The following is a 25,085-nucleotide window of genomic DNA, read 5'->3' as shown; positions in this document are numbered from 1 at the left end:
TAAGTTAATGGTCCTATAAAAAACCCAGTGGTGACTAAATAGTGAATAGACAGAACTGACTCCGTAATTTTCTCCTAAGATTCCTACAGCTAGAAGACTTTTGAAACCAAGTCAGTATCTCATAGGGAGCTAATTTTCTAATCCTGTCAAATTCACTTTGAACTGACAAATTTGTGATAACTTATGAAAGAAACACTAGCATAATTTTTTAAATACTGCCAACCCAAATCTCTATTCCTATGTACCAATCACCTCCCCCAAAACTCCCTCTATATCTACTAAATACTTATCTTTTAAAGCAGTGACACAAACCTTGTAGATTTGTTTTTAACTGATCAGAGGTGTTCCCATGACAAAATAATTTATTACTGAAACAAAATGTCCTGTTATCAATGCTTGATGCTGATGTCCCCCTTTCTTCTCTTAGAAAAAAAAAATATGATTGTTTAATGGCATTTGCTAAAAAGTAATTTTTTTAACCATCAGAACCAAATTTAAGAACCATATGATATGAAAATATATATGGCGACCAGTTATATGGTCTTTATGCAAATTAATTACACGAGAGGATCGGACATGCCACAATGTTATTTGTACCATGAAGTTAGTCGGAGATGGATAAGCTGCCAGTCAAGTAAAATCAATAAAAAATATAAACAAGTGCAAGAAATAAAAATTATATATATATATACATATTGACCATTCAAAAACAACATACAGGTGCAAGAAAAAGGCAAGCAAATATATAACAATTGGTCCAAGCTTAGCATGCCTATCAAGTAGCCTGGCAGGGAAATTCAGGTCCAAGGAAGCAGAGATAAGGGAAAAAAAAGGATTCTACTTCCCCTTCAATGTCAGGCTAAAGTTTTAATCTTCACACACAGCATCTAATGTCTACTACTCCCTCAATGTAATAAAGCAGGCATCCAATGCTTTATGCTGGCACTTGGAAATCATATCTACACCTCAAGTTTTCATCTAACATTCACACTAGAGATCATCAATTCATCAATCAACGTAACTTTATCAATAATTTAGAAACCATTATTCTGATTATTACAAACAATATTGAACATTCATTGATCTTTTTTGTTAATCATATTTAGTAGGCAAAATTTCAGAGCAAAACTTCTGTTTTATCATACTTTTTTTATCGATAAACAAAATAATCTTCAATGTACAAGATATATCTTACACAAAACTCGTTCATTTAAGTTTGAAAGCTTATTGTACTGTATTATTTTCATACATATTCATGGTATATATTTGAAGTACTGATGTTTTAACAGTGAGTGTTCCTTGTTTTACTGTTTTTATTGAATGATTTCATTAACTTTTGAAATTCTGTTGATTTTAAGACCTGCAGTTCAAACAGTATTATAACTCACCACAAGATGTTAATGTACCATACATAACTCTTTAACACAATACAGCAACCATTTATCCAGGTATGTAACTCGGGCAAACATCTTTTTTAAAGCTTACAGTATAGTAAATATCTTTTTCTACGGCATGCAAGTCATTTGTGGGTTGTCTTGAAATGCTTGCCATCTAACAATGCCCCATACTACTATAGATATGTCCATGCCATATGGTCTTCTTGAACATATAGTTTTCTTTCTCTTTCTCTTTTTTTTTAAACAAAAAAAAAGCGAATTTAGATTTTGCAAACAATATAACATGTTTTATAATTCATCATCAAACCACCACCTGAAGAAATCATAGGATGGGAGATAAAACCTCAGCTTGCAGAATTCATCCATCAAACAGACATTCCAAACCATGTAATGTGATTGGCTGGCTTGTAATCCAATGAAAAGACCAAACATACAAACCAAACTGCTGTTAGTGTAATATTGGGTAAAGTGTTTAAGAGTAAGGCTAGTTCAGTGTCCAGTAGCCATGTAACTTGATGTAAGGAGGAGTAATGTTGGGCAGTATCACACACAGCCAGTTCTAGTCATGGTTGATTGTTACTGCTACTTCAATGGTCTGGGCCTAACCAGAACTCAGGGTAAAGATTGAATGTAGTAGGAGGCCTAGGGGCTTTGGGAGGTCGGAATTATAAATCCACACATCTTGTGATGATGACAGAAAATGTGAAATGTTTAGAAATATTCTGTATGTTTTTTTTCTGATGAGGTGGAGTCAATGACGATGGTATGTGGCTATACAATATACAGATAGAACAATGTTACTCACAATCTTTGGCTTGTAAGGGGGCTGTACATTCCTACTCTGGATCTTATCCCACACGACCCTCTTGAAGAAAGAGTGGTCTTGGATGTCTCGTTCACCATTTGGCCCACAGCCGAGACGCTTGGAAGGGTTCTTTGTCAGTAGCTGTAGACAAATTATTATAAATGTATGAACTTACAGTTGTCAAGGACACAGACATTTTGTATCAGATGTAAGTAAAAGAGTTACAACTGGATGTTAAGTGCGAACTTTAACCTAAACTTCATACGTGTGTTCCTATGTTTTCAAGGGAAAAGTCATATGGATAATATAGATTTTGACAAACATTTCAAGGGCCATTTATGATGCCACCACGTTTTATGTAAATAAAACAACATTCAATTTAAAACAATCCAATCCAAAGTGTGGGAGAAAATAATCAATTACCTCTTTATGATGTAGACAGAGAAAACTCTTTTGAGATAAGATGTTAAAAATTTAGCATGAGCCTTTAAACTTTTAAGTTCTGAACCCAACCTGTCGACAGATCTCTGTCTGCATCACACAGAGGTGGAAGATGCTATCAGTTTGATGGAGAACTCTCTTTGGATAGAGAAAAGTTAAATGTTACATTCAGTACTTACTGCCTTGCAGAGGGACACAGCCTCCTTGGACATAGACTTGGGGTAGGATACATTGTGATCTGTGATTGATGTGAAGAGCTCTTCTTCGTCTTCACCATCAAATGGAGGCTACAACCAGTAAACCTTGTGGTCAGATTCTTGACATAAAATAAATCCCTAATAGATCAAGCAAGATTGCCTACTGTCAGACTTCATTTATGATGCCATATTTGGATATTTACTTCAAAGGATGACATTTCTGATGTCAGATTTTGATTCACTGATGTTTACACCTGAAAATTTTATATTTGGATTTTTTTTGCAACATAATATCAAAACCTCCACTTCAGATGATATTAAATGATATTTAGTTATAATTATGACATTGTAAATAGTACATTGCAACTGACGCCATTATAGCTACCACATAGAAACAATGACAGCCTAACATTTTCTATCCTTTTCAGTCTGACTGACTTCCTTAACTAAGTCATTTATCTATCAAATACTTCAAATCCAAGACAAGGTCACTTATCTGTCCTACTCTGTCTAACTGACCTTTATTTCAAATCCAGGTCAAGGTCTTTTATCTATCCCAGCTTTTATATCTATGACAAAGCCACTTACCTGTCCTGCTAACATTTCATACAGCAGCACTCCATAAGCCCACCAGTCTACAGATTTACCATAGGGCTGATATAAAACTATCTGTAAACACAAGAACAGACAACATTTAATTTCTATTTCTTTAAAAAAGAAAAAAAATCATTAAGAGGCCCAGGGGCCTGGGGAGGGGGGGGGGGTCACCCAGGGTAAAACAATTTAAAAACCTTCCATCCATAAAGAGTATTTGATTCTACCATTTTTGGTTATTGAGAAGAATAATTTTGAAATTTATGTTAAAAATTGCAATTTTCCTGTACTATGATTTACCCCCTCCTCTGGGGCAATGTGAGACACTGTGGTCATGAAATTTACCATTTTGGTAAAGCACCATAAAACCTTTCCATCCGTGAGGTGGTATTTAGAAGAAGAGTTTTGAAATTTCAGTAAATTTGACCATTTTTGGCCCCACCCATCAGCCCCGTGCGGTCAGCTAGGATCAATATGAGCATAAACATAAAATTGTCATCCTATACTAAGAATTCAAACCAAGGTTGATACATTCACAAAAAAATAAGCAAATTATGCTCAAAAATGTTATTTTTCTATATAAACAAAAATAAAATTACTAAAATAGTAAAAAAATTGGGTATTGAGAAGGAGATTTCTGAAATTTCAATAAATTTGACCCTTTTTTGGTCCTGCCCTTCAGGCCCCTGGGGCAGGGAACCATATAATTAACACTTTTGTTAACTTTTGGTCATAGAAGATTTCTGCCAAGTTTCATTGAAATCAGGTCAGGTTTTCCAGAGAAACTAATAAATGTAAAAAGTTAATGAATGCATAACAGATGACAGACCACAGAAGTTGAATGGTGAACTACACCAGACAAAAGGGTATTGCAATAGGTCAGCATGAGACTTTGTCTCGGTTGACATAAAACACATTTTCTAAAGCTCTTTGAAGTTACTCACTAAGAACTTTTATAAATCTTCTGTTGAATTATGCTTATAATGAGAATTTCCAATATTTTGTTGACTGGCAGAAAGTCTCTTGTATAATTATCAACAGCCTTTGTGGACTTACTTCTGGGGCAATGTAATCAGGTGTGCCACAGAATGTTCGAGTGTTTTTGTCTCCCAAAATATTTTCTTTGCACATTCCGAAATCTGCAATTTTTATGTGTCCATCGGCATCTAACATGACATTGTCTAGCTTAAGATCCCTGTAACAGAAAGAAAAAATCACTGTTTTTGTCAGCTGTTTGTATGCCTAAGAGGTACAACATCAGTTGTCTACTGGATTTAAAGGTAAAACATCAGTTGGCTGTTGGTTTAACAGGTACAACATCAGTTTCTGTTGGTCTAACAGGTACAACATCAGTTGTCTGTTGGTTTAACAGGTACAACATCAGTTGCCTGTTGGTTTAACAGGTACAACATCAGTTGTCTGTTGGTCTAACAGGTACAACATCAGTTGTCTGTTGGTTTAACAGGTACAACATCAGTTGTCTGTTGGTCTAACAGGTACAACATCAGTTGTCTGTTCAGATACATAGTAATTAAATATTAATTATAGATAGAGATGACTAAATTGCTCTGGCCAATATATGTACATAGTTCATTACCTGTAGATTATGCCTTGCTTGTGTAAGTAGCCAATATATTTACTAAATTCATTACCTGTAGATTATGCCTTGCTTGCGTAAGGAGCCAATATATTTACTAAGTTCATTACCTGTAGATTATGCCTTGCTTGTGTAAGTAGAACAGTCCAATAGCAATTTCTGCTGCATAGAACCTATGGAGAGAGAAAATACAAATCAAACAACTATATGTGTTTATTGTTCACTAAACAAATTAAGCACTACATGAATAAGATAATCAACCTCGCCTTCCAACACTCTTAGGTCCTAATTACACTGTAACAGGTAGTTACCGAGACCTCCATCTCAATTTGCATCCAATCAATGTTATAAATGTAACAATGACCTCGGAAATTAGTTTTTTGATTACATTACACAGTGATCCATCAGGTCAATGATTACCATTATCTAGACTCTACAGGACCATAGACCTCTGTGACATTGAAATTAGGTCAATGTCTTTCATTTTCATAAATTTGATAACGTTTTATCACAGCTAACAATTGGCAAATTTCAAATAAGCTTCAGCATTATTGCCTCTTTAGGGAAGTTACTTGAGTTTATGTTTTTATCAGATTCCAGTGGCCAAGAAATAAGTCAGTTTTGCACAATTCATTGTCTTTCCTTGTCATAACCAACGAACATATTACCCTACATCTTACAAATCATTAAAAAGTAACAAAGTCGAACCCTATGTGTTTCAGAACATTTAACGGTCATTCAATCCAACAAGGTAAAGGATGGAAAACTTACTCAAGGTTCGATAGACTTTTAAAAGAAGTTCTTGAATGCCTTATTTGCTCACATAATTTGAACAAACTGAACAGCCTGTTACAATAGCATTGTTAAAGTCAAATATAACAATACACAAGATTTATTCTTAGAAGTTGTTCCGACATTTGACCTTTGTGACCTTCACTTATTTTGTAATGAAGTAGAGAGATTCAGATCTGGTTTTTTAAAGAATAAAAATAAATGTAATTGAAAGAGACAGGATCGGTGAATGTTGCAGGTGAACTTGACCAAGTCTTTAATACCATTCAACTATACACACTTACACTGCAATAGGCTCCTTGAACTTTCCTTCTTGTTGAATTCTATACATAAGGTCACCTCCATTTACATACTCCATCACAAAATACAGACGATCCTATTAAACGGAAAGAATTGTAGATAAAATGGTGATGACTTTGAATATTATAGACATTTCTTATTTCATTTGATATGTACAATGTCAATAAATGCTGTCTTGAAACTGTCTAATCACTTGTAACATTACACAGCCAAATTCTGAGTGTTTGAGTTTTAGTTTTTACAGCTTACTGCAATGCTCCACATTACAACATTAGGAATGTAATAAACAACAGACAATATCCATTGTTGTCTGCTGTCACATGAACACATACTTCAAGGGTCATGTGACTAGAAACCAATCAAATAAGGCAGTTTGAGAGTTACAATAAGTCTTTCTTGGAATTTAAGATGTAGAAAATTCACTTATAGATTCACAAAACTGCCTCAGAAGATTGGCTTAACTCTCTTGAGACAAACTAGAGGCATATTGAGAAGATACAATTCTGGAAAACTGACCTTTTAACCAACAACCTCTGACCTCTAAATCAATATGCATCACATGCACTTGCCAACACTTAATTTAAATGTAGATTATTTATTAAAAAAAAGATCTTGCATGACAATGATGAGTGGATCTCGGCCTCTACTCTGTCTGTTGATGAGAAAGCAAAGATTGTTGAATGATACAATTGAGGTGAGGAAGGGAAATGGTCCATCTGATAAACAGACAGACTGATAAAATGAATTGATTTTGTTTAGGATGAGATAATAATGCAAGTTGAAAGGGTGAGATGCATTCGAACTTCAAGGGAAAGTTAGTTTTCTAACATTGATTAATTTTTTTCCCCCTCCCCAGTTATTTTTCTATTACTTAAAATGACATATGATTATGTAAAGAAAGCCAACTGGAATAATACTGAAGCTATCACGTAAGTCATTTGTATTGCTTATCATTGCTAATTTATTACATTTTTGTCTGTGGAAAAACAGAATTTATCAATCTGATAAAAGAAATTTTGTTACATTTTTGGTATTTACAAAGGAATTTATCAATCTGATAAAAGAAATTTTGTTACATTTTTGGTATTTACAAAGGAATTTATCAATTTGATAAAAGAAATTTTGTTACATTTTTGGTATTTACAAAGGAATTTATCAATCTGATAAAAGAAATTTTGTTACATTTTTGGTATTTACAAAGGAATTTATCAATTTGAAATTTTTTTTTATATCTTGGCCAGTTTTGATGAAACAAACTTATTATGTTTTGGCCAGTATATATACCAGGTAGGAATTTATCAATCTGATGAAAACCATGGCAACACAATTAAGAAAGAAAAAACAACAAAAAAAAAAAAAAAAACCAAGGAAAAAAGACCCATTTTATGTTAAATGGTAACATTCAACGAAGGTGTGAACCAAATTCCAAGTCAACTGTATGCTCTGATAACAGCTATTTCTCAAAATCCGAAGCTGAATAAAATTGTGTTCTCTTTGTTTATAAAAAAAAAGGCGAAAACTCTATGAAAAAGAGGGAAAATGCATTCAGTCACTTCAGGGAGCACATCTAAATATTGTTTTGGCCAATCTCACGATTTTTTAAAAAAGATTCATTACAAACTGGGTAAGTTCACTGCTGGACAAAATATTTAAACAAAAGATCCATTGTAAACTGAGCTCATGAATGGGCATTAAAAAATTCCCTATAAATAGATATATTTCACTCGTAAGACTAAATATCTCTATACTTTACTTTCCAGTCGTGAAAAATATAGGTATTTTTTGTCATACTCATTAGATATGTAACCATTATCCTCTATATCCTATATAATAGCACTATTTAATACATATTTGTATATCACAACTGTTGCATTTCCACTCACTAGAAATTTCAAAGGAGGCTTTGCTCAATGGATGCTATACTAGAAAATGCTGAAATTCCACAAATCAATTCTCATAGCTTGTTGAAGGAAGTCACTAGCATTTACCCTTCAAAACACATTACCATGATGGCATTTTATATCTTTCTGTCATAGCTACAAGTGAGTTGTCTAATAGTCTGGACCTTATGGCAATTTGCTAGGATTTAGTCGCACATTCTTTTCCCTGTGGACTAAACAGGTTAGAATTTTCACAAAAGTTTCAGCAATACAGTGTTTATTATTCACTGATATGCTGCTATTGTACCTTAATAATACTTCTTTTATCTGTTTATCCAGGGTTATATATTCAAACAGGTATAATTCATAATTTACTTCAATATTTTACTTTATTCTATCTACACAAACAGCTCTTTATTTCATTAGGACCATATTCTCAAAAGTATAGAAAAAGACACTGGAGTACCACAGATGTGACCTCAAGCAAACTGAGTTGTGATTGATCTTCTTCCTTATCAGACTTACATCATTGACACTGTATAGACATCTCATAACCACATCGACATCCAACCTTCTATATTTGCGTATAAAAGCCACACAGATATATGCCTGTCGCTCTCCCACATTTACATAACAGCACAGCCATACCACAGACATCTCCATACATACAAATGCTGTCAGTTATGACTGTCATCCCCTTCGTACACAATATTGTTTGATTAACTTTCCACAGAATTGATCTCGTTATAATTATAATATACATAAATCTGACTGCCTTTGAAGATGAAGAAAAACTAGACACAGCGACGTGTTGATAAGCTGTTTGACCTTTTTAGATAGAAAAGCAAGTGCAGGACCTATCTTTATCAGGCTTGTGTAGTCTGTTATACAATCTTGAATAGGATTAAACCAAGCCATATTTTAATTGAAAACCATGACAAGATCAATACCAAACCTGCTTTATTCATTGTAACTTATACACCATATCCTTAGTAAGGTCAAATCATTTGTTCCTTTGTTTCCTCACAACTTCAAATATTTCATTTCCCATTATCTTATATGTTAGCCCCCTCTAGTTTAACCAATAAAGTATCATGCCTCTAGGCATTTTAAGTCATGAGAAAAATTTGTTTAAAGGTTTTAACATATTTTTCAACCCTGTGATCTTGAATACAGGTCAAGGTCATTTCTTTTCGCATACTTTTTCGGGCTTCATCCTAGGAACATTCCAACTACATATCATGCCTTCTTTGGTAGTCCTTTATCCATGCATGCCACAGACTTAATATCAGTACCCTAGGTCTTTTCATTATTGAGAAGAAATTGTTTGTAAAACATCTGACTCCTGTGAAAGTTGCCCAAGATTCTTCATTTGGACAGAGGCCCAACATCAATATGAGAAGTTGTTTGAAATTTTTAACACATTTGACCTCTGTGCCCTTGAAAGTGGGTCAAGGTAATTCATTTAAATAAACTTGGTAGCTCTTTATCCCAGTATTCAACAGGCCAAATATCAGTATCCTGGGCTTTTTCAAGTTCTTTCAAGATTTTTCTACATTTGACCCCTGTGACCTCTTTTTTACATCTTACCTATCACAACGACTACAGAGTGTTTCTTTTAAGACTTGCTTAAGTAATCCAAATGAAGTAACAACCGGTGTACCCCAAGGTTCAATAATTGGACCATTGATGTTTTTATTGTACGTAAATGATATGCCTCTTTACTCAAATCAGTGTGAAATTTTCATGTATGCAGATGACACATCAATGCAAAAAGCAGACAAAAATATTGATGTTATTGAGTCTTGTCTGCAATCTGATTTTTCTAATGTAAAAAGTTGGTGTGAATCAATCAAAATGGTTATTAATACAGAAAAAACAAAAGTAATGTTGACAGGTACCAAACAGAGAAAACAGAGAGTGTCAAATGAACTGTGTATATTATGTGACGAGTTTGGTGATTCAAAATTAGAAAATGTGAAAAACGAAAAATTACTAGGCGTGTGCATACATGATACACTTACCTGGGATAAACAAGCCCAAGAAGTAATCAAAAAAGTAAATTTCAAAATATTCCAACTGTGTAGAATTAAACAATTTTTACCAGTATCTTCAAGAATCACGTTTTTTAACTGTTTCATTTTACCATACTTTGATTATTGTTCTAACGTTTGGGGGCATTGTTCTCAAACATACCTGAAAAAACTTGAAAGAATGCAAAAACGAATACTCCGCATAATTTTAGATGCTGACTACATTGTCTCTGGAGATGAACCATTTTTAAAACTTAAATGGTTACCTTTCAGCAACAGGGTGAAGTATAATGAGTGTATACTGATGTATAAAGTTATCAACAAACTATGTCCAAACTATCTAAATTGTAATACCCTGGTCTCCAATGTCCATAACAAGAAAACTAGGTCAGCAACTTCAGGTAAATATGTATTACCTCAAAACAAAACTGAAAAATTTAAAAGTTCATTTATATACAATGGTCCTTTACTCTGGAACAGTTTACCAGTTACTGTGACTGGAAGTGGGACATTAAAAACTTTCAAGGTGGAATGCAAAAAACACTTTTTAAATCTATCTCAGTTATGATTCTAACTACTTTCCAGTGGCCTTGTAAGGTTTTAGTAATATGACTGTCCAGTAACTTTTAGTTTAGAATTAAATGTCCATCTTTTTAGCTACAACCAATCAATTTTAATATATGCTATATTAGCGTATAGTCGGTTAAATTTTATTATTTGTCACATTGACATATATGTATATTGGACACTTGAATATGTGTTTTAATTCCAATATATATGCATCATGAGCTTTATGTAGTGCACTACTTTTAATTAATGATCCAAATTAAAACTATCATTATGTTCACTGTGATACATTTACTCTATATGTGATGTTATAACCTTTTAATAATACAATGTAATTTAATGTTGTAAATACTGTACATTTTACTGTCGACTGCTTGTAAGAAGAGTCTTTGACTCAAAGTGTTATCGACCTGAAATAAAGTCTATGATTATTATTATTATTATTATTATAAGTGGGTTGAGGTCATTCATTTGAACAATCTTGGTACTCCTTTTACTAAGTGTGCAAACGGCCCAATATCATTACCCTTGGCCTTTCCCTTCTTGAGAAGAAGTTGTTTAAAGTAAAAAGTTGATGTTGGACAGACAACGGATGCTGCACCACAACATAAGCTCACTTGGCCCGTTGTGCAAGGTGAGATGAAAATAATAATTTTTGGTAAAATGTTCTAAAGACTAGTACCCGTAATAAGAACTTTGATCTCTACTGCAATATACAACATAACAAATTCCAACAGTTACCAATAACCTCATGTTGCCTACCATTGTTTGGAAACAGGAGTGTAGTTGTACTAGGAATGGTGGTTTATTCGGAAGTGCAAGGACTCGTTTTTCTATCATTGTACATTCCACATCATCGTCTTGAATGATGACATCTTTCTTCAGAATTTTTACAGCATATAGTTCATCTGTTCCTTTCCTTTCTGCTAAAACTACCTGTAAAATAAAACAGGATGTCTAAACTTTTGTTACATGTATCTTTATGGTATTGTGAATCTAATCATATTTGGTCTGAGAAATAAGTGAAGAAATATTTTCACAACAGCTACATTTTCTTTATTAATCAGCACTAACTTAGCATATCTCAATGGTCTGACTACAGCCAATGTATAGTTGTACAATACCATTGCTTATAACTAACTAATTTATTACATTTGTATGTCCGTTACAGTCCAACAATATAACAAAAACTCAGCAAATATTGATAAATTCAACACAACTCTGCCAACATCTCAGCTGACTTTCAACATACAAGCTTAATTTGACACTTTATCCTGGATATTTCCAAAACTAAAGTCTAAATCACAAGTATAATAAAAGAGAAAAAACAGATCATAAAAAGTACCCATGTCTTTGCCTTAGATTACCTCAAAGTATTACTTTATATAAAGTTCAATATAAACACATCTTTTCAAAATTCTTTAAGAAAATGAGTATGTTGGCTTGCCTTTAGGTTTAAGATGCAGTATATCTTGAGTCAAAAGACCTTCAGAATTTTTGCTGTTAATATAGAAACCATAAAGTCTTATTTCCCATCCCTATAATTTTACTATTTCAACGACCAGCTATGGAAACATCTATGAAACCAGAAGTATGAGATAACCACAGTGTAAAGAATATAAAGGAAGCTGCAGTCATATCAATCACTCATATGGATGAGTTATTAACACACTACACTCACATTAAAATCAATTTCATACAGACACTGGTAATGTTAACATGTCAGACTTGCCACAGCCTCTGAACCCATGTTGACATTTGTCATGTACACTCTAAAATTCTTTGATCTATCTCTGCTAAGGTTGAAACAAGACAAAGCATTATCAGACAACAGTGTGTCAACCCTCACCAGACATTTTCTCCAGGCTAAACAGGGCTTCATTTTCTCAATGGAACAAAAACAGCACTGCATCTTGCCATACCATCTTTTTAACACCATATATAAGGAATTTTGCCAAAATTATGTAAGGTATTGTTAAATTTACCATTCAATAGACTTTCTTGGAGATTTGTTACCTGGAATGTCCAAATCTCCAGACAACTGGACCAATGTTGAGGGAGGGCCCTGCCTATAAGATATCACACAGACAGTTTCGCCTATGCTTGAATATTATTTTTGAAATAATTATAGGGTTGAGTATCATATCAAAATATAAGACTCCTTTCATGATAACTTAAAAAAATGTGTTTAAGGTTTATTGTGATATTTCAATGAGATGGGTCTAATTTACAATGAAGTAAAACTTGTCATTTCTGTCATAAATTCTATTTATCAACAGCATCATGTTTCTCAATACAAACCAAGTAGAAGTGTTATGTTCTGGTTGTGGTAATACATTAATACAAACATATCAAGTCCACACAGTCCACAGACATCTTTTTATGATTGCTATGATATATCCACATTTGGATGACTTAAGAATGATCAATGTCTCCCTTCCAAACAGGATCAATATGGGAACCAAACAGGAACCAAACACGATCAATATTGGAACCAACATGGTGAGTTGGAACAGAACCCACCTAAGGTCTCCTGTATAGGAGACAACACACAAGTTTGGTGGAAAACCAAATACAACATGAAAGTCATTTAGCAGAATGATATAATATTGTTAAGTGTTTGGAATTCAAAGTCCAATAACTCTTGTAAATATGAACAGAACTACTGTGCGGAAAGCAAAAACAGACAGACGGATGGACTGACAGACAAGTTGATGACTATAGGACATTTGCATCTTGATGATGCTCCCTAATTAAGGATGCCATTATCAAAGTACCCTTCATCAGGAGATGATCGATAATATAGCCAAACGTACCCTTCATCTGGTGATGATGGACAATATAGCCAAACGTAGCCTTCATCTGGTGATGATGGACAATATAGCCAAACGTAGCCTTCATCTGGTGATGATGGACAATATAGCCACATGTACCCTTCATCTGGTGATGATGGACAATATAGCCACATGTACCCTTCATCTGGTGATGATGGACAATATAGCCAAACGTAGCCTTCATCTGGTGATGATGGACAATATAGCCACACATACCCTTCATCTGGTGATGATGGACAATATAGCCAAACGTAGCCTTCATCTGGTGATGATGGACAATATAGCCAAACGTAGCCTTCATCTGGTGATGATGGACAATATAGCCACATGTACCCTTCATCTGGTGATGATGGACAATATAGCCACATGTACCCTTCATCTGGTGATAATGGACAATATAGCCACATGTACCCTTCATCTGGTGATGATGGACAATATAGCCAAACGTAGCCTTCATCTGGTGATGATGGACAATAAAGCCACACGTACCCTTCATCTGGTGATGATGGACAATATAGCCAAACGTAGCCTTCATCTGGTGATGATGGACAATATAGCCACATGTACCCTTCATCTGGTGATGATGGATAATATAGCCACATGTACCCTTCATCTGGTGATGATGGACAATATAGCCACATGTACCCTTCATCTGGTGATGATGGACAATATAGCCACATGTACCCTTCATCTGGTGATGATGGACAATATAGCCACATGTACCCTTCATCTGGTGATGATGGACAATATAGCCACATGTACCCTTCATCTGGTGATGATGGACAATATAGCCACACATACCCTTCATCTGGTGATGATGGATAATATAGCCACACGTACCCTTCATCTGGTGATGATGGACAATATAGCCACATGTACCCTTCATCTGGTGATGATGGACAATATAGCCACACGTACCCTTCATCTGGTGATGATGGACAATATAGCCACATGTACCCTTCATCTGGTGATGATGGACAATATAGCCACATGTACCCTTCATCTGGTGATGATGGACAATATAGCCACACATACCCTTCATCTGGTGATGATGGATAATATAGCCACACGTACCCTTCATCTGGTGATGATGGACAATATAGCCACATGTACCCTTCATCTGGTGATGATGGACAATATAGCCACATGTACCCTTCATCTGGTGATGATGGACAATATAGCCACATGTACCCTTCATCTGGTGATGATGGACAATATAGCCACACATACCCTTCATCTGGTGATGATGGATAATATAGCCACACATACCCTTCATCTGGTGATGATGGACAATATAGCCACATGTACCCTTCATCTGGTGATGATGGACAATATAGCCACATGTACCCTTCATCTGGTGATGATGGACAATATAGCCACATGTACCCTTCATCTGGTGATGATGGACAATATAGCCACATGTACCCTTCATCTGGTGATGATGGACAATATAGCCACATGTACCCTTCATCTGGTGATGATGGACAATATAGCCACATGTACCCTTCATCTGGTGATGATGGACAATATAGCCACATGTACCCTTCATCTGGTGATGATGGACAATATAGCCACACATACCCTTCACCTGGTGATGATGGACAATATAGCCACATGTACCCTTCATCTGGTGATGATGGATAATATAGCCAAACGTAGCCTTCATCTGGTGATGATGGACAATATAGCCACATGTACCCTTCATCTGGTGATGATGGATAATATAGCCAAACGTAGCCTTCATCTGGTGATGATGGACAATATAGCCACATGTACCCTTCATCTGGTGATGATGGACAATATAGCCACATGTACCCTTCATCTGGTGATGATGGACAATATAGCCACACATACCCTTCATCTGGTGATGATGGACAATATAGCCACATGTACCCTTCATCTGGTGATGATGGACAATATAGCCACATGTACCCTTCATCTGGTGATGATGGACAATATAGCCTTCCTTCATCTGGTGATGATGGACAATATAGCCACACATACCCTTCATCTGGTGATGATGGACAATATAGCCACATGTACCCTTCATCTGGTGATGATGGACAATATAGCCACACATACCCTTCATCTGGTGATGATGGACAATATAGCCACACATACCCTTCATCTGGTGATGATGGACAATATAGCCACATGTACCCTTCATCTGGTGATGATGGACAATATAGCCACATGTACCCTTCATCTGGTGATGATGGACAATATAGCCACATGTACCCTTCATCTGGTGGTGATGGACAATATAGCCACATGTACCCTTCATCTGGTGATGATGGATAATATAGCCAAACGTAGCCTTCATCAGATGATAGGTAATATAGCCACACATACCCTTCATCTGGTGATGATGGACAATATAGCCAAACGTAGCCTTCATCTGGTGATGATGGACAATATAGCCAAACGTAGCCTTCATCTGGTGATGATGGACAATATTGCCAAACGTAGCCTTCATCAGGAGATGATGGATAATATAGCCAAACGTAGCCTTCATTTTGCAGTATTTGTTAAAAACCTTTGAGGTAGTATCACTATAAACATTGCTAAAACTCTATAACCAAAAGTGCCCTTCTTATGAAAAACAAGGCATTGCCAAAAATATCCTCCCTAGAACACCTTGGAAGTAAAAGATTTTCTCCCCAGCTTCAGTTACAGTTTCTTAAACACAACATCCAGGAATACATCTTGTCATCCAATCCCATCCTTACAACATCAAAGAAAGTATATGAAACAAAAAATAATTTTTTCAGTAAATGTTCCCTTCCCTACAAATCAAGGAATCAATATTGATGTTGTTCCCTTCCCAAGGATATGTATTTGTTATCATTACTTACCTTGCCAAAACTGCCCTTGCCTAGCACAGTAAGGAAGTTGAAATCTGTCTGGCGTACTGTGTCATGCTTGCTCATGTTTTTGGAAATATCCACATGGGGTGAGACATCTTTTTGTAATATTGGTTTCTATCAAAAAAAGACAAAAAAAATTTTAAGCTTTATTAAATATCTATATGTCATTGGTCCAATTAAACATCATAAATATATAAACAAAGTATTATGCTTACATGTTCACCTGTCCCAATTAATTAAAGAAACACACAACAATTCATGTCTCTTTTAAGTTTTTTGCCCAAAATACACCAAAACATATAATTCATGTAATCTATTGTTGTTCATACTACAATGTAACTGTTTTAATTGGAATAACACTTGTACATAATGAAAAATACAAAACTTTTATGTCCAACTTCTCAGCATCCCTAATTTACAGAGCAGAGTGCTGGACCATACTGTCTGGAAGTTATCTTTAAAGTAATGATTGTATTGAAGTACCTACATTGTGATCCGACTATATACAAGTTTGGTTAAAATTGAACTTTTGAGCAATAGGTCTAAACAAAATAATTAAAACTGAAATGTAGACCAAGTCACCTTTGAGAGAAAAGTGTCACTTCCAAAAGTTTTCTTCACAGGTGAAAACAAATCAAAACAGGAGATCATGAGGGGACAAGAGAAAGCACAATAGAAATGAAACATCAATGTGAATGTATAAATACTTTAGGGACTGATTATGTGTAAAAAGTCTCATAAGAATTTGTATTAAGAAGCAGTCATTTGAAAATGTTAACTATGACCTTCAAAGAGGGTCAAAGTCATTAATTTCAATAACATTTAACTTTAACCACATATGCTGCAAGGCCAATATTAGAACCCTCTAAGGCGTCTTAGTTACTGAGAAGAAATTGTGACCATTAGAATACATGAAGGTAATTCATTTGAACAACATTGATAGCCATTTATCCTGCATGCTACAGGCCTGTTATCATGACGCCTTTTGGTTATTGAGAAAAATTTGTTCCAGAGAAAATTTCATCTCTGGCATTTACTGAATGAAAATGAATGATATTACTGTCAAATGTCAGCTGATGTTTCATTATTATAAAGGTTTCCAATATTGCATGGAAAAGGTTTTTGACCACAATTCATGCTGATAGTGTTTATATATATACAATGTACTAAATTCATTTGAAAATGGAAATAAATGTGTATATGGAAGATTTCTATAACCCTAACATTTCCTAATTAACTTACAAACCGAGCAAGCTTTGTTTTGTTATGCTATTTCTTTAAGGTTTCAGCGCTGGCAACCATTACACCGATATGACATAAATTTACTGTTGAAATTTCTTTAGCAAAAGCAATTGTAGCCACCATGACATATTAAACCTGTTCTTTTCTGAGGCTAATTCTGAATTTTAGAAATATTCCTGAAAAACAATGCTGCTTCATTAAATTGGTTTACAAGAAAGGATGATTCAGCAGAATTAAACATGTTATGGTATATGGAACAACAGTAAATCGTCTTCCTTTCAAGTATTACCCTCAAATCATTATACTGCTTGTTTAGTTCAAACAAATGTATCAATGTTCAGTAATTTTATCTAAACCCAAACTTTCAAGCACATCAGGCTACACAAATTGAATTACAGATAGCGTCCGTATTATTACTTTTGTATATCTATACCGATTTAAGTTTGCTGATGACTCCAGGGCGTTCATATTTAACAAGAGTAGAATGATAAAATGACCACCATGATTTGTAAAATTATATTAGGTATTTCATAATAGTTTTATGGGATCCTGCATGTGCCATTTAGATTTACCAAACTATCCTGTTTCTGAGGCAGTATGTTTGTTATGGAAAACTTCAATAGATTTTGTTTCAGGGTTTGTATATCTTTCAATGTGCATAATAGTTTACCAATAGACTATCATAGGAATTGGTTTCCACCATTACGATCTACTCTTGAAAATATCAAACTTGTAAAATTTGAAAATGGATTGGTTTGTCACAAAGCATACTCTGCTTTCATGTCAAGTGTCACTTCGACTTGCCAATTCAATTCAAGAAAAATCAGGACATACAATTATCTGTAGAGAAAGTTCAAGACATTGAACATGTAAAGTATCAAGAATGATTACATAATTTTACTTGAATATGGAACCCAGAGACAATTTTGTAGCCTGAAATGTATTGACATTGGAAATGCAGACAGAAACTCCAAGTGAGGTGGGACACCACCGCATGAACACTCTGACATTATCATCATTTACGAGCAGGCAAAAGTACAGACAGCCGCAGACTTAATTCAGTCATATAAATATTTTCTAAAGAATGTATTTGACTCTGAAATTATCACTAAAGAGGGAAAATAGACATAATGGGACGAAAACATAATTCATAACTGTCAAGAGTATGAAATGTAAAGTTTGAAATGAAATTGCCCTTGGTATATGGTGAATCTAGATGCAGCAAGCTAGGATTGGTAAAACTGAGACAGAAAAAATCTTCACTATATCACAAAGGCAGTATGTGTGGTTAAAGGTCTGACATGAGGATTGATTTCCTTCTTAGGTAATATTCTTTTCTCATGGTATTAACATCTTTTGAGAGAGTGCTGCAGATAAGTCATGTTTTGTGTGAGAATGTCACACAATGTCAAAATGTGTGCCAAAACCCATTACTTCATTACCACAATTAACAGTAAGAAAATGGTCCATATTACAGACTCATTGAGGAGTGAAATCTACTACAATACTAACCCAAAACCAGAAATACTTGGGAATCAAAACAAACAATGTATGCTGTTTTTTTATCAGTGTTCTGATTTTTTTAAAAGTACAAAATGGTGTATCAACCTCTATGCTGATACAAATTCTGTCGACAATATGTCAAGAATACGAACCATCCTGGCCACTGCTACAACCCTATATAAGATGTAAGTGTGAGTGTGTATGTGTGTGCGCGCTGTCAGAGTCTAATGGTCGATCTTTGTACTTCAGATGTTATTTGATTTCCTACACTAAATAAACAGTACATCCAATATTCAAAATGACCATCAAGTAATCAAAGTTGATGGATTTTTGATTGAATCCTTACTTTTACTTTTCACTGTTGGACAACACTGGGCGTGTAATTTTGTGTAGCAGCCGACTGATCCTGAGGCTAATGGCTATACACTTACCGTAATCTAGCACTAATGTGGGCGTTTATGATTGATGCTACGTAATACGACGAAAGGCTGTTATATTTAGTGACCACAGAAAGGCTTATCTTTACAATTAGACTCCCAATGCTGTCACCAGATCGAGACTTGGTCGTGGTTCTCCATCATACTGACAGCCACTTCCCCATCTCAGCAGCAGCAAACTGCAAATTACCTTCTTTTGATTTTTTGTTGGGTATTTGACAGAAAACATGACAGTGTCATGGGATGAGACGAGCACCAACCTTAAGTACGATCTTACCAAAATCCCACATCGCATGTCTGTGTCTATTATACAAATGAGAAATACATCACCAGCCATATTAGGACTGTCCTTGTCTGTGTATTCCACAAGTTTTTCACTCAGTGATTTGATGTATGAGGAAAAAACATAAAAACCCAGACCAAATGCTGACTGCAGCACATCAGGGCTGGTCTGGAGAAGGTGCTAGTGTTGATATTGTAATATTAAACTGAGGTGGCCTTTTGATTAAAAGACACCATTGGAATGTTTAGCAGTAAGTCATGCTGCAGTATTGCCAATTCACCCGATTTCCCCATGTAAACACAATATTTAGACTTGTCAGGTTATCAAACAACCCACGTTTTTTTATTAAGATGGCGTGCTTTGGAACACCTCTAGATTTACTCCTATAAAGTTCTAGACATGGTATTATGAGGAGGGGATAGAGAGACTTTTCTTGTATGAAAGATGGCTTGCTTTGGAACACCTCTAGATTTACTCCTATAAAGTTCTAGACATGGTATTATGAGGAGGGGATAGAGAGACTTTTCTTGCATGAAAGATGGCTTGCTTTGGAACACCTCTAGATTTACTCCTATAAAGTTCTAGACATGGTATTATGAGGAGGGGATAGAGAGACTTTTCTTGCATGAAAGATGGCTTGCTTTGGAACACCTCTAGATTTACTCCTATAAAGTTCTAGACATGGTATTATGAGGAGGGGATAGAGAGACTTTTCTTGCATGAAAGATGGGTTGTTTTCAGTTTAAATAATCTTATGTCAATGATTTAATTGTTAGTTAAATTTGTTTTGAAGACGGATATTTCTTATTGTAAGCAATCGCTGCCAGAGGCTGCTGAAATCAGCAAAGCATAGAAGCAAGATACATCGAAGTTCATGTAAAAAACATTTTGAAAAATTTGAATTTATCCAGCCTATAGGAGTCTTTATTACAACATATTAAGATATATTGAAGTGTGCATCAGTATGTAGTTTATAAAAATGTTGCTAACCATGTTCTTGTGAGAAAACAGCAGCCCATGTAATGTTAGCTGGTCATCGCAGACTCGGGACAATATTAATAAAACATCTTAAACATTTTCCGTCAGAAGTACCCATAATCACTATCTAAATTTTGGAGCTTTTTTGACAAGAATTTTAGAGCTTATTTTCAAAATGTGATTAGAGCCAGGTATAGCATAACACATTGTGCTACATTTGATAAGTTCCTTACATGCTGTAACAGTCTCAGATGTCTTCTTAAAAAAGATGCACAATACTTCTACTTTTTAAGAGCATGATACATGTAATCCAAATTTAGGAAGGGGTGTTAAGAATCAAGACAATAATATGTTTGGGTATAATAAACCATTCACAGTGTTACTAACAGCCAAAGCTGCCACGTATAATAAAGTTATGTTATCATTATTGTTATCATTACATTCTTAACGGTCCGTCAACATATATAAGGTCATTAGGGTCATCAACCAGTGAAAGACACAATGATCCAAATAAGGAAATAACATCAAACAAATAAAGATATACTGTTTATAATCAATGATTTAAAATGGTTTATTTATTTTTGTACATGTTTATATTCCCTATTTTAGCGAAAACCAAATATAGAATGAGATACAAAAGGGGTTGTTATGCACACGACCTTTACAGTTTTGACCTTTTCACCATTGTTTTAGCTGTTCATGACCTGATATTTCACTCTTGAGTAGTTGGCAATACTGATTCAGGCATCCACACATGTGGAGGTATTATGCCAAAAGGCATAAGACTAGAATGGCTGGTACACAAATGCATTGCAAAAATCCTACATTACTGAAACAGAATGTCATAGATGTCTTTTTAAAACTAAATTGGGCACAATACCTCAAATTATACATGATGTTAAGAAGAACCTATAAAGTGTTTTGTTTAAAGTGTAAATGCTACAGTACATGAAATTAATCTGAAAACAGATTTCCTGAATACTCTGAACACCATGATGTTTCATCTCACCTCCATTTTTTTGTTAATCTCTATCATGTCGTTGACAACATCATCCGTGACAGGAATGCCATAAAACTCTCCCTCTTCCTGGCTCAGTAACTTGTACCAGCCATCAATAGGTTCCTTCATCAACTCAGAAACCCCAAATGACAATGAGCCCATGAAATCGTTTCTTGAGGTCCGGTCCCAGTCCCAAACCTCAAACGAAAGCCTCTTGGAATGGTCCTCTGGAAGCAACTCACTGGAGACAGAAAGCATGGATATAGGGATAAGTATATTGAGAAAGTTTATCAGGACAATCATGTATAAACCAATTGTTACTTTGTTTGTCAGCAAAGTTGGCAAATTGCACACATGTCCCTGACTACCATTTACTTGATTTAATTTTCTGATACAAAATTTGACGCCGCGAATATCACTTATATTTACAGCAACATTTATGTATTAAACAATCTTGATAAAGCATCTATAGCTAATATAAATGACAGAACTTGGCAAACAAGCATTTCACTGCATGTTAATGAAATGATTTTATTTTCACTTTCTATGCTATTATACTCTTAGCTGTTTCATATACATCCTAATTCATTTTTTACTAAAATAATTTGTTTATTACAAACTGTAATTCATTAAATGAAATAGCCATTTTCTCAGTGTACTGTCACAATGTTGGAATTGTTATGTCGTTTTTGGTATTTATTGTCAGACAAATCTCTGGTAGGTTCAGAGGAGAAATGTCATACAAATATAAACCGTAGTACAAAAGTCCCATTCTTCCTATCAATGGTAATTAAGGCTGAACCACAGACACCCTCTACCAATCATACATCACACCATCTACCAGAACCTTGTATTGTTAAGTACAATACAATCATATATTTTCATGTGTTTCAATTCTGGTGATATCTAAAAAACAACAAACTATTTCATGGATATTTAATTTTGTGAATAAATATACCTTGATAAACCTTCTTACACTACTTTTAACAGTTAATGGACATATGAATGATAAAAGGAATAATCATTAAATATTCCAGGAATCTAATTTTTGTGATTCAATTTTTCCCACTGAAAAAAGTGAAAAATCGAAATGTCTCCAAAATGACAATCAGCACTTTACTAAACTTGCTTCAGGTAAAATATCACTGCCATTGTTACGTCATCATAGCCAGATGATTGGCAACAACCTACAATTACCTAATGGCTTATATAATGATGACTTTAATAAACATTTCCATAGCATGGCAGACATTATATACACTTATAAGGAAATATTTACAACTGCTGAATATCATTCATATGTGATTTTTCTAGAATCAAGCATACATTACAAATTAGAAGTAAACATAAATGTTAAAATTTACTGAATGTACCAAAGGATTTGGTACCCATAATATACAGTAATTTCTAATCATCCAGAGCATTGTTGTTCATGTCACGTCACTTTTACAACAATGTTCATGTAACGTCACTTTTACAGCGATGTTCATGTAACATCACTTTTACAACAATGTTCATGTCACGTCACTTTTACATCAATGTTCATGTAACGTTACTTTTACATCAATGTTCATGTAACGTTACTTTTACAGCGATGTTCATGTAACATCACTTTTACATCAATGTTCATGTAACATCACTTTTACAACAATGTTAATGTAAAGTCACTTTCACATCAATATTCATGTAATGTCACTTTTACAGCGATGTTCATGTAACCTCACTTTTACATCAATGTTCATGTAACGTCACTTTTACAGCGATGTTCATGTAACATCACTTTTACAACAATGTTCATGTCACGTCACTTTTACATCAATGTTCATGTAACGTTACTTTTACATCAATGTTCATGTAACGTTACTTTTACAGCGATTTTCATGTAACATCACTGTTACAACAATGTTCACGTAACATCACTTTTACAACAATGCTCATGTAACATCACTTTTACAACAATGTTCATGTAATGTCACTTTTACAACAATGCTCATGTAACATCACTTTTACAACAATGTTCATGTAACATCACTTCTACAACAATGTTCATGTAACATCACTTTTACAACAATGTTCATGTAACATCACTGTTTCAACAATGTTCATGTAACATCACTTTTACATCAATGTTCATGTAACATCACTTTTACAACAATGTTCATGTAACATCACTTTTACATCAATGTTCATGTAACGTTACTTTTACAACAATATTCATGTAACGTCACTTTTACAGCGATGTTCATGTAACATCACTTTTACAACAATGTTCATGTAACATCACTTTTACAACAATGCTCATGTAACATCACTGTTACAACAATGTTCACGTAACATCACTTTTACAACAATGCTCATGTAACATCACTTTTACAACAATGTTTATGTAATGTCACTTTTACAACAATGCTCATGTAACATCACTTTTACAACAATGTTCAGGTAACATCACTTTTACAACAATGTTCATGTAACATTATTTTTACATTGACAGAATACAGCTAACATGTGATTACATGACCAATAGTGGCTAAAATAAACATACAAAAAAAAATAAGATTAGAAAAAATGTCAAAAAAACATCACTCTCCATCCTGTTTCACAGACACTATCCACCATTGTCAATAAGTAGATGTGATAGTGATTGTGGAGTTAGGTTGTTTCAAGCTCTACGTCATGAAAAGCCTGTACATTTCCCATGAGATGTGTATATCTCAACCAGACCACTGTATACTGGTAGATATTTAGCTTCATCTTGATGTACATTCCTACCCCAACATTAAATAATCAATTCCTTAAGCAATTAGTAAAACATTTTAACATCAATATCTAATAATCAATTATATTTCATAATATATATCTCTTTACCCACCTCACAAGATAATAGAAATTGTCTATAGAACAGATGGTTTGTTTTTTCAGCTTTTATTAAGGACTGCTAGAGATTTCCCAAAGGTACCTTTCCTTCTGTTCTTTAAAACAAAATTTCCTGTACACACTTAAAGCCACCAACTGATAATTAATGACAGGTTGCCTGGAAAAAGATGAGAATATAAAATTGGTACAATATAATAGTATCAGTAGCAAATTTCCTTTTGCCGTGAGCAAAAGCTATACCTAATAGATCAGGAATCCAAAATTTGGTGTAAAAATCTATACATGGCAGAATTCAAGGGATTTGTAGAAGTCTTGACGGAATGCCTTTGAACCTTCAGTATGTTAAGGTTCCATTTATATTACACTTACAATATAAATTTTATTGATAAAAAAACGTCCAACTGGGCATTTTGATATGAATGACTTCAAAGCCTCATTCCAGAAACGGTGCACTGATCTCT

The 25,085-nt window shown here is 34.5% G+C and overlaps 1 protein-coding gene across 1 annotated transcript in view; it reads right to left on the bottom strand.

The window, feature by feature from the left end:
• The window catches only part of LOC132545677 (calcium-dependent protein kinase C-like), a gene marked incomplete at its 5' end in the record, with an annotated part of 136,112 nt that overhangs the window by 25,508 nt on the left and 85,519 nt on the right, over positions 1-25,085 (bottom strand). The window contains 9 exons of the mRNA XM_060209364.1: positions 2,203-2,343; positions 2,823-2,930; positions 3,429-3,509; positions 4,491-4,629; positions 5,142-5,204; positions 6,108-6,199; positions 11,366-11,539; positions 16,293-16,418; positions 21,757-21,988. Of these exons, the coding sequence (XP_060065347.1) occupies positions 2,203-2,343; positions 2,823-2,930; positions 3,429-3,509; positions 4,491-4,629; positions 5,142-5,204; positions 6,108-6,199; positions 11,366-11,539; positions 16,293-16,418; positions 21,757-21,988 (1,156 nt within the window). The remainder of the gene's footprint in view (positions 1-2,202; positions 2,344-2,822; positions 2,931-3,428; positions 3,510-4,490; positions 4,630-5,141; positions 5,205-6,107; positions 6,200-11,365; positions 11,540-16,292; positions 16,419-21,756; positions 21,989-25,085) is intronic.

This window comes from Ylistrum balloti, unplaced genomic scaffold (assembly GCF_031769215.1).
Source record: "Ylistrum balloti isolate Yb309-2 unplaced genomic scaffold, AGI_CSIRO_Ybal_v1 Utg369852, whole genome shotgun sequence".
In the NCBI taxonomy this organism is placed as follows: Eukaryota; Metazoa; Mollusca; class Bivalvia; order Pectinida; family Pectinidae; genus Ylistrum; species Ylistrum balloti.
Note: the sequence above shows the minus strand (reverse complement) of the source record. Positions and strands in the feature narration are given on the sequence as shown.